Source organism: Agelaius phoeniceus, chromosome 1, assembly GCF_051311805.1.
Source record: "Agelaius phoeniceus isolate bAgePho1 chromosome 1, bAgePho1.hap1, whole genome shotgun sequence".
NCBI lineage: Eukaryota > Metazoa > Chordata > Aves > Passeriformes > Icteridae > Agelaius > Agelaius phoeniceus.
In genome coordinates this window covers 103,601,683-103,613,554 of record NC_135265.1, presented here as the reverse complement: position 1 = coordinate 103,613,554, position 11,872 = coordinate 103,601,683, and the positions used below count along the sequence as shown (strand labels likewise).

At 41.4% G+C, this 11,872-nt stretch overlaps 1 protein-coding gene across 1 annotated transcript; it reads left to right on the top strand.

Moving 5' to 3' along the window:
• The first annotated feature begins 2,346 nt into the window (after nt 1–2,346).
• On the top strand, nt 2,347–3,375 carry LRRC30 (leucine rich repeat containing 30). Its single transcript, XM_054648390.2, has one exon. It carries the CDS (start codon nt 2,347–2,349, stop codon nt 3,373–3,375), a length of 1,029 nt encoding a protein of 342 aa, XP_054504365.2.
• The last annotated feature ends 8,497 nt before the right edge of the window (nt 3,376–11,872 follow it).

The following is an 11,872-nucleotide window of genomic DNA, read 5'->3' as shown; positions in this document are numbered from 1 at the left end:
TGGCACTGCCAAGTCCCCAGGCAGTAAACTCCAGTGTGTTTTGGAGATGGGGACAATGTTCTCATCCAAAAATATCTGGCCAGCTATGAGGGGAGGCTGTTACAGGGATACTGTGCTTCCTTTTGTTTTGTTTTCATTTGTTACTAAAAGTGAGCAGCAGAAGAGCTCTGAAGCGACCATGGGGCCATGGTCACAGGTGAGAGCTCATCCACAGGGAGCAAAGCCAGTCTCTGCAGATTCTGGCAGATTGTCTGCAGAAGATTCCTCATTTCAGAACTGAGACAAAAAGAGGGGAAATGACTAATCTTACCAATGCTCTCTAAAAAGCCTTTTTCTTCCTACTGCAGAAGCAAAATGCCATGTTCAAATCCATGGATGCTCTCTGATAATAAGTGCATTTTTAACAGCAGCTGGGCAGATACCCCAAAGGCAGAGCTCATGAGGAGCTTATGCTTTCACTTCTCGACCCATTTGGGATGAAGTGCCACATTTTAGGGCCCCACTCAGTCTTGCCCAAGCCACTGGGTTTCTCCTTCCCCCTGTGCATCTCCTCTGCCTGCAGCATCAGGGTTATCTCTGGCACTCTGTGCAGCATGTGGGATGATGGTTAACAAGAACACTGAGTCAGAACGGCTGCAATGGCAATTAGTGAAACATTTGTATGTAAACTGACAAATACTGGCAAAAAGTGCTTGTGAGGGAGGGATCTGTGACTCACAGGCTGCCAGCTCACTCTAACCAGATACAACTGGCCTCAGCCTTTTTCAGGCTCACCCAGGCACTCCAGAGAATGCAATATTTCAGCCTCAGCACCAGCTGGTTTTATGCCACTCAGCCCTGTTCAAACACAGGTTTTAATTGCGTGGCTCACTCAGCTCCCACCATCTCACACTGCCTGCTGTGGTCCTGACTGGTGCAGAACCCACTCTTCAGACAGAGCTGCAGGAATGCCCCCTCTCTTCCCAAGCAGATGCAGCTCTGTGAGGGACCCAGAGCTCAAAGGAGACTGTGTGGTGCTTGGCAGTAAGAAAAGGCTGTGGGGATTGACTCCAAAGTGATTGCTGGAGTGCCTCGACTTCCAGCTGCAGTTTTCTGCATAATCTCTTAGCAGCGGCGCTAACACAAGGTTTTAAGGTGAGGATCTCTGAAATGAGATGGTAAGAGAGGGTACATTCATCACCAAATCTCTCAGAAGGCAGCAACACATCTTCATCACCTTGGATTCAATGGAGAGGAAAAGCCCTGAAAGCCTTGCACTATTTGTTGCAATTTTCTCCTAGTTTGGATGATACCTGAAGTTTTTGTAGATCTTTTTTATGGTCCCTTTGAGTTTAAATATAGTGCATACGTATTCCTGTAGCAATACAATTTCCTTTCACCAGCAGAGCTCACTTCAGCTGTTGTTGGGTATTATTATACCTCACTGCTCCTTTCCTCTTCCACCAGCCCCTCTATATTGGATCTAAATGTCATTTATAGTTCAAGCTATTTGACTGCTAGTCCCCCTGTACCCCAGAATAGCCCACAAAGACCTGGAAGTTCACAAGGAAAGGGATATCAAGAGGCTCCATTTTCTAGAGTACAAAAGAATCACACCCCAAAAATCTGATTCATAGATGTGAAAGTAGGATACTTAGGGCAGAGTAATTTGGTTAGAACTGTGTGGTATGACTGCTCACACTTGGTGCTGTGGGTAGCAAGAAATCATCCAAGTGGGCACAGATACTACTGGGCAAAATGTCACTGCTGCAGTGAATTTGGCACCCCTTCTGGAAAGAAAGAGGCCAATCCTCACCGCAAAGGACATATAAAAGTAAAACCTTTTGTGAATACTATTTTTGTTTAACTTAGCAGAAAACAAGGACTGACATAAAAAGGCTTATCAGTGTTTTTGCAGCATGCAAAATATTCTGGTAGACTGGTAACTACTTCAGAGAAATCAGGAACCAAAATAAAAATGATTATGAAAACATCCTTTAAATCTGAGCTGATACGATGGCTTCTTTGCTTGTTTCCTTCTTTAGCTTGCCTGTTTGGTTTTTTTTGAAATCTCTCTTGCTAATTGTCCTGCAGTCATGGTATGTACCAGATAGCCAAGAAAGCTGACATGGTGAAGTTATATACAGTATCCTTGTGACCTTTTTCCAGTGAAGATACATGTCTGTCCAATAAAGCCCAGGCCAAATGACAGTGACAGCTGTCTTGTGGCATTCAGTTTGAATTAAACAGGTTTGCTCACAAGTCAGGAGCAAGTGTTTCATTACAGACTGTGCACCAAGATCAGCATAAGCCCCCAAAAGTGTAACTTTCCCTCAGCAGCTATGGAAACTGTTCCGGTGGACTGAGATGCACTTCACAGGCTCCTCCCTGTCTCCTTGCTTTGACTTTCCCACCTCCTGCAGGCTGTCATCCTCTGTTGGCATTTGCATATTGCAAGGGAATAAAACCTCAGTTCTCTCAGGAGTGAACCAGAGTGTTATGGGAAGTGAGCACTCGAAGAACGAAGAGCGAAGGAACATGGTTTTCCTTAGGAAAGGCCCGAAGCTGCCTGCATGGGAAGACGCCCTTCTGGCAGGGAGAGAGCCCAAGTCACTGCTGAAGCGGGGATTGCGTTATGTCAGCTTGAGCCTCATCATGAAAGGGATGACCACTACGCCTGACTTCTTGTGGGGACTGCATGAGGTGCAGAAGCTGAACCTCTCACGCAACCAGCTGGTGGTGATTCCTCCTTCCCTGGGGAAGCTGGACAGGCTGGTAGTGCTGAACTTGGGTGGCAACTGCCTCAAGTGCCTACCTAAGGAGATCGGGCTGCTGAGGAACCTGAAGGTCTTGTTCGTCAATATGAATTGCCTGAAAGAAGTGCCAGCAGAGCTCAGCTTGTGCAGGAAGCTGGAGGTTCTGAGCCTCTCACACAACTGCATCTCACAACTGCCTTTGAGCTTCACTGACCTGACAAATTTGAGGAAACTGAACCTCAGTAACAACCGCTTTGTGCAAATTCCCCTCTGCATTTTTGCCCTGAGAAGCTTAGACTTCTTGCACCTAGGGTCCAACAAGCTGGAAAACATCGCAGAGAGCATCCAGTATCTGGTCAACCTGCAAATCTTTATCGTGGAAAACAACAACATACGCAGCCTGCCACGGTCCCTGTGCTACATCAGCACTCTGGAGTTACTGAACGCCGACTACAACGCCATCCAGACGCTCCCAGACGACCTGTACCTGCTGCGCCGGCTGCGCCGCATTGCCTGGAACCCCATGGACAAAGGGCTCCACATCGCCCACAACCCCCTGGCCCGGCCCCTGCCCGAGGTCGTCGAGGGGGGGCTGGACGTCCTCTTCAACTACCTCAGGGACAAAAAGGAGCACAACTGAGCTTCCTCTGAGCTCGGGATTAAGCCTGTCATCGACACTCAGTCGCGTCGGAGAGCTTTCCTGCACAGGCATTTCCACTTCATAATGCTTGGATTTTGAAGGCTATGGATGGCTTTAGTAACAGTTGGAGGAAAGCAAGTAAAGTGTGATGGTCTTGATTAAGTGGCAAGAGCAAACTTTCTAAAAATAGCCACCTCTGTAACCTTCACTGTTGTGGTACTTGGGGGTTTTTATAGAAACAAAAATACAGCACAGTCATGATAAAATATTTGCTCTTCATCTGACAGAAAGAAATTAAAGCAGACTGCAAACATGCAGAAATGTGTATTTGACAGCTATTAGGCTGAAGAAATATTAATATAAGTTAGACTTTCTCTCTGTGATTGCAATTGCATTTCTACTCCTGGCTCACTTCTTCATACACAGGTAAACCACAACATAAACAAACACTGCTGTCCAAGTGAATTTCAAGGAAAATGTTTGCTTTTGGCAGTGAATATATCCTGAGCTATATTAGCTCACAGACAATATATTACTGGTCAGTTCAATATCACTTGTTGTTTACCCCACAGCTGTGCTCTGGCATGTGTAAATTACAGGTAGAGATTGCCAGTGACGAGGCAATTTGCCAGCTCTTTGGAAGGAGATCCCAAACTTCCCCAGAGCTCCTACTTCCCCTGGTGAGACAAGCAGCCCTTCACATGGAGTCTCCTAGGATGCTGACAGCAGTGCTTCTCATCAGCTGGGAGCAGCATCTGCACAAAGCACAGAAAGGACTCTGGCTTCTTCCCTTCTTCCACAAAGGATGGAGTTGCTCATTGCTAAATGTACAACTGCTCTCCTTTCCTGTATCCCTGCAATCCAAGCTATGGAGCAACTTTACTCAGGAGGCAGAACATCTCCACAAGGTGAAATATTTCTTTCAGGAAAAGCAGTATCAACCCAGTCGTCACCTTAAGTAAGAGCTTCAGAAACAAATAGTTTTTGTTTGAAACAATATTTCTGGGATTTTCAGTATCAGCCAGTAGCATAGAAGTCAGGTCTTATGTGGTTTCTCATATTGATCTTCTGTGAATGTCCTTCATCAAAGTTTTATCTGGTAATAAAGAAGCAGTATGAAAGAGCTGTTAACAATTTTTGCAACTTGGGGCTTTTTGTTCCTTCACACCAGTATAAAACAGAAGCAGCTCTGTTGAAATCAGTTGAGATAAACGCTTGTAATGGCAGTGTAAGAGAGGAATGAGACTGTAATTCTTGTGCTAATTATGCGTATTAAAAGCTGTTTTCAATGTGCTTCCTATATCAAATCTCAGGAACTGATTATTTTCTAAAATTCAATTTGTTCAAAATTATGAAAGGCTGTGAAAGACCGATCCTGCTTCTAGTGAAGTGGACAATTTGGCTGAGGGAAAAATGGACATGCCTGGCTGAGGGAAAAACTCAGCAGAGGTAGGAGCAGCCTGATAACAGCAGACAATTATGTAATTCATAGATACATGTGAGTAAAGGCAGCACCTTTGGTCACAGTGACATTATTGGTGTGATATTGAATGCCAGCAATGAGGAGCCCGTGCTCACAGAATATTCCACCCTGGGTCTGCCTGCCCTGATATTTTATTGTGTTGGATTGTTTTGTGTATGATTTTTTATCTTAATTGAGAATTTCAGTGTTAGGCCCAGAAATCACAGTCTCCAAGTGTGCAGTCAAGGACAAATCTTATGTTTCTAGCAAACATGAAACAATTTTGAAGGGTATTTTTGCTCAAGCATTAAGAAAACAAAGCAATAAAACAAATATTTTGTGAATTTTTCATAACTTAGTATATCTTTCAAATGCAAAGGTATTTTATGTGAAGCTTTACATATATTTATTTCACCCATGCAAAAGTCCAAGTTTTTAATGATCAATGCATGTTATAAATTAATATGTGATTCCATTAGTGACAAAGAATAAAGCTGCAATTATTTTTAGAAATACCAAGAGATAATTCTTGGAGGGGATTAGGGCCAGATTATTAACTTTCCTAAATGCCCATTTCATATCCCTAAGTCTGGCATTCACATAAACACTGCAATATTGCTTTGCAGGAAAATTAGATGCCTATGGCATTAATCACCTGAAAAGATTTTCCACGTGTCAGTCCCCAGGATTATGTGACACCGGATAGCCTCTGATATGATCTGACTCGGAGAGGTATGCACAGTAATTTACATGGAAGATATGAGGCTGGACTCTGTGTGTTCATTAGGATCCCACTACGAGGGTGAGACACAGTGAACAATTCAAGAACATGATCTCCAGACAGAGGATTAAAAGGCAAATTTGACATAATCAAATGCATCTGCAAAACCAGTTATAATATGAAGTGCAATACCAATAATTTAAAATTAAATTATTCAATTGAATAATAATGACCTTTTACTCAAGCTAATAAACCTTTGCAAGCATATGAAACACATAAAAGTGACTGCCTTTTTAAACAGAATAATAAAATTGATTGAATAAATGGTGCTTTAATGTATAATTCAGATTTTGCCATTAAGAAAATAATTTCTACTGATCTGCTTTAGTTTTTTTTTCATTCCTCAGTCAAAGCCCCTGCAAATACCTTTCTCAGAGATACAGAAAATTATCTCTCATGACTGAGGGTAGTGTTCTTCCTGCAAAAAGAAAAGACTGTATACCACTGTTATTGTATAGAAGCATGCATGAAAGGCAAATAATGGCATATGTATTTGCATCTGAGTGGGAGGAAGACAGAAGAAGCAAGCAAGGGCACAGGAGGGAGATAGAATCTGTAATGTCATGTGCTGGCTCTAGTTTTGAACAGGGCATCAGAAAAGAATTGGTGGATCTCAGCATTGTCATCTGATATTAGCTGTGCAGATAACAGGGGAAAAAGGAACTGAAAGGCTGCAGGGTCTGTAGTCATATCTCATCATCTATGACAACAGTACCACTTCTGTGTGTATCAAATGATACAAGTTTAATTTCATAACCTTTCAGAGGACTGTATGTGGAATATTACTCTTGTTTCTGGTAAGCACTGAAGTTTTCTCATCCTAAGCCTCACAGCAGCATAACTTTGGATGCATCTATTATTTTTAGTGGTGGTAGTGTTCTTCCTAGGGAATGGAAAATGTGGGATCCACTCATGGAAAGAATCCTTTTCTGGCACAGTGGCTTTTCTATGGCTGTCACTCAGAGAAGCTCTCAAGGTGCTTAGAAAAACTCTTGAGGTGGACAAAAGAAAGGGGAAAAAACAAGAACAAAGTAGAAAGAATATAGTCAGGGGTCAAGTTGGTTGGGATAAATGTAATATACAATAGGGCTATAGAATTTGCTTCTCAGCTGTCATCAATCACACTGGTTGTACATTTGGTCAGATCTGGTGAGAAGGCTCCACCTATTCTTACTTTAAATTGAAAAGAAAGCTGCATTCTGTCTAAAATTTAAAGTCTAGTCAACAAGCAAGGCCTTTGAAAACTGGAAGGCTTCAGGCTTTTGGCCTAACCAAAGTTAGTGATTCAGCCTTTGACTGAAAGAAAAAAATTTTCTCCTGAAGTGTTGCACTGATACCTGACTGGAAGTTAATGCTGCAATGTCCTGCACCTACTGCTCTGAGGCTGCTGGCCAGCTCTGGCACATGGGCCAGATTCTTAATGCCACTCATGACTGGTAAATTCCCAAATGCATTCCCTTGTCCCAGCAGCCACTTGGGGTGTGTCACCTGGCCAGGAACACCACTCCACTGCATGAGCCAAGCAGCATGAGCAACCTACAAACACCAATCTCCAAGATGTGGAAAGTTTCTAAGACGTGGCATTTCAAAACAGTTTTCAGAGTCCAACTGAAACATCTTGAAATTCAGATTTAAAAGTCTGTGATTATTAATCTGGATGAAAAATATGTGAAATTTTTGTTTTGGCCAACTTTCCAACATTTTCTCCATACTTTTTTTTTTCATTTCCATCAAAAACCTCCTTTTTTGTCAACATAAAGAACAGTTTCTAGCCATTTTACTATAAGAATATGCATTTTGCAGTTTAAACTTTTTGGGACATGAATGAAATAATTTCTTATTATGCTGCAGGTAGCTTCAGCAAACCAGATATTTCAGTTAATAATTTAAAATCAGTGAAGGAGGAGAAATGTAAAAAATATTACATTGACTCTGGAGAGATTTGGACTTGTTATATACTTCTCTAGGCCAGCACATTACTTGAAAAAACATAACACAGCATATAAGCTCTCCAAGTAGAAAAACCAGTGACACTTCAGCTTATTTCCTTAAGCAATGAAGAAAAAAGCCTGAAAGGTCAGGCTTGAGATGGAAAGAAAGAAGGAGGGAGGGAGGGAGGGAGGGAGGGAGGGAGGGAGGGAGGGAGGGAGGAAGGAAGGAAGGAAGGAAGGAAGGAAGGAAGGAAGGAAGGAAGGAAGGAAGGAAGGAAGGAAGGAAGGAAGGAAGGAAGGAAGGAAGGAAGGAAGGAAGGAAGGAAGGAAGGAAGGAAGGAAGGAAGGAAGGAAGGAAGGAAGGAAGGAAGGAAGGAAGGAAGGAAGGAAGGAAGGAAGGAAGGAAGGAAGGAAGGAAGGAAGGAAGGAAGGAAGGAAGGAAGGAAGGAAGGAAGGAAGGAAGGAAGGAAGGAAGGAAGGAAGGAAGGAAGGAAGGAAGGAAGGAAGGGAGGGAGGGAAACTTATTTGATTTCACCAAATTTCAGGGGTAAATTTGCTACACAGCCTTCAGACAGCAGTTCTTGAGTAATTCAAAGAGTGTTTTGAACTGCCTGGCACGGTTCTAATTAGTATGCATGAAAATAATAATGTAAAATTAAAATATATAATAATTCATAAAACATTAAGAAAACGTATATTATTGTAATGTCGCAGGTTCTTCTGCTATTCTCACATGTGGGAGCTGAAATCTTGAAATAGTTACAGATGAAGGAAAATTCTGGCTCTAGAAGGGCTTGTATTTATATGAGAATATATACTCTTCCCATTTTATATGTGGCAAAACCCAGATTTAAGAACTCAGTAAATGTTCAAATGGGAATAAGGATTTAGATATATTGATACAGAGATAGACTTTAATACACACATATGGAGTAAGTCTGAAAATCCTTCTATAAAATTGCATGATCATTCCTCTGTACAAGTAAGAGGCAGAAGAATAATTACAAAAGATTACCCTCCCTCACTGATTCCATACATTTATCTGTGGTGCACCAAGAGCCAACCAGCCTTCCAAAACCACCCCTCAGCACTGCCCAGCAGAACTGCACCATCCTGCACCAGTCCAGCTGCCTACAGTACAGGATTATTTTGCAGGCTTTAATGACCAAGCCTGAAATTTATACTGCAATGTATGTGGAGTCACATCATGCATGGATAAAAAGGTGGTTTCCAGCAAAGCAGGAAGTGTATCAACAGCTTCAGAAAAGGTCACTGCAAATTATACTGCCTCATAAAGTAAGCTTACCCAGGCAGAGTGAAAAGAAGACCAAAGGGCAGAGCTATATGTTTTCTTAGGGCTCAGAGGAGTTTCAGATACCATAAATTCATTGATGGAAAGCCTGCTTTTAATTTATACTTCCCAGACATTGAAAACTGAAAATTAATCCTTTGATACAACTCTCTGAGGGAAATATGCATTGCTTAATTTTCTTTCTGCTCTCCAGCCTTTGCATCATTGGCATGTTCACAGAAGCAATGAATTGCTTTTCTCCTCCTGCAAAGGTAGCATTGTCAGGCATGGGTAGGCATCAAAATCTATGGAGAGTTTTGTCTCTCACCCTCCATACAAGGGGTGCAGGACAGAGGAGCCTGACAGGCTTCACTCCATCCTGGTGACAGGATGAGTAACATACCCCAAACTGGTGTCATGCTCACGACACCAGCTTCATGCACTTGCCTTCAAGGTATCAGGCAAAGCAGTGGTTATTCTCCAGACACTGTTTCCATGGCTGACAGAGAGAGATGGATACAGAGAGCTCCAGGTCATCTGCAGACTAATCTAAGCATGTGAAGTAAGGTCAGTGAAGCTGGAGGGACCAAATGCCTCCCTTTGCCTGGCCTTCCTTGCCTCTGCAGCATGTGTGCAGAGGGCAGAAAGCACCATCTCTCAGCCTAGTATAACATTCAGATTTGCTGAGATGTGTCAGAGAAACAGCAACACACCTACATTGCCCTGTGACAAATGCTTTTGATGTCAGAAAATCCTTTCTCCCCAGCTATCAAAATGTTCCACCTCAAAACAGGTGTAAGCAAGACAAGTTTAAAAGAATTCTTGTATTTTTTGGAAACGGCATTCCAAAATCAGCTAAAAGAAACTACCAAGTGAGTAACAGCAAATCTGTAACAGTAAAAAATTGCTTCCACCTAGAAAATATGGTTATAATCATTATACTTTCCTTGCTTGTTCTCTGTCCTTTTTTTTTTTTTTAGCATAATGAAGGTCTCTGTATGTATATATAGGTTTCTGTACTGGCCCATGCATGCATACATACTTTCACTGCAGGGAACAACACAGGCTATTATTGGCTCCTAAACTGTTTGTGAAAACAGAGAAGTGTCTCTGGTGTAGAGTAACATAGTGCCCTGTGAATGGCACTGATAGGAGAGCTGAAGAATACAGAAGAATACAGAAGAATACAGAAGAATAAAACCCTCACTTTGGGAAATTCATTCAGCCAGGTGTGACTTGGTTAAGATAATGCCTTTCCACAGCTATTTCTATGCACAAGGGTCCTCTATATCTTTCACCACACTAATGTTCTCTTTCTAGTTTGAAAACAACACTGTGAAGAATGGCATTTGTGTGCTCTGTCTACCTACAAATTAAGCCATAAAAATACCAACTTTGAGTTCAATTCATGAAATTAAATCTCTCTGAGCACATGTGTGTTTGCCTTTGTGTATGTGTATGTTTGGAGGTATTTGGGATGTCATTACCATGCTTTGCAATGTAGTATATGAAGAACATGTATGAGCCATGTAAGAACATGTATGAGAATATGTATGAGAAGCAGCACATTCTGCAGCAAATAAAATGCTGATAATTCAGCATCTAAACAGGACTTAAAACATATGACAGTTAATTCTGTTGCTTTTGAGTTAGTTACACATCAGTTTTCCTCTGTGTTTTTTTCAGTTAGATATCACAAAGTTCTGTGGCATCTATGTAGAGATTTAAAATATGGAAGAATTCACATTAGGTCTTTTTTTAATTCAGAAATAATAATACAAGAAAACACATTCATTTTTTGTCACTAAAAGTTCAGTAGATATCACAATAAACAATTTGAAATACGTTCTTTATCCCATAAAAGAAGAAGTTAAATTCTACACAGCCTGCTTGTCTAAGAAAAATGTATATATCTGGATGCTTCTGGAGTCCATTTTGGCTTGGATGTTTGTAGAAGGCTCAAGTGGAATCTTCACACTAAATTGTCAGGGCTGCTCCTAGAAACAGTTGATTCAAAATTTTATTTAACTTCAGAGGAACTTTAGTAAGTGATTTTTTGTAAAAAGCTGATGTATGTCTTTTAACCCTGCCAAATAATATCCATATTTTATTTGGATAAGCAAATATAACAGTCTTTACTATGAATCTACATAGCTTCTTCTTATACTGTGTAAAATCATAAAGCCAGTATCTCTCAGATTTCAGGTACTGCATTTTCTAGTCCCACTTGGAGTAATAGAGATTGCCCTGGTCTTAATGGTGCCCCAGAGACTGGAAAACAGAAGGGAAATGAATGCTTAGAAGCATTCTTAGAAGTGGTGAATTTTTGGTTTCACAAAGCTCATGTCAGACATAGATTTAATTTGTTTATCATTTGGCTCAAAGTTATGAATTTACAGCTGTTAAGATGTTTCTTGGACTAGCATGCAGATATTGGAGTGTATGGGTGAGAAAATTCATCCAGTGTGTCCAAATTGTCATAGGGACCAACCTTAGGGGAGAATGTGGACATTTACTCAGAATTCTTCCTGATGTATCAGATGTCCATTAGAGAAGCTATTAAATGTTCTTTAGCAAGGCTAATACATTGCAAAGCAGTGACATTTCAAGACTTCTCCATAAAGCTAATAGCCTTTCTCAGTAAGTAATTTTCACATTTACATCAATTTAGCACAGTCTAGATTTGGATAAAGACAAGCATTGCTTTTCTCTTGCCAGTGTTGCCAGGGTGATGATCACCAAAGTGTCCCAATAGTCCTTCCTCCCCTGTACTCCCCAAACCAGCAGCTGGCTGTTCTGAGGAGGACTTAGACGTGGGTGCATATTCAACAGCAAATGCACAGCGGAAAAGCCCCACAGTCGCCTTGCCACAGTTGATATAAGCAACCAAATGTTTTAAAATATCAGATAATTAATAAATACAAGGAGAACAGAGGGAAAAGGATTACAACTTTAGAGGATGTTGCCAGGCACTTCATCACTGCAGTAAGAAGCCAGGAGAACTGATGTACGGTTTCTCCTGTACTAGCTAT

What these genes read in the sequence shown, in the direction of transcription:
- LRRC30 (XM_054648390.2), top strand. Translation starts at nt 2,347, where the DNA reads ATGCACTTCACAGGCTCCTCCCTGTCTCCTTGCTTTGACTTTCCCACC.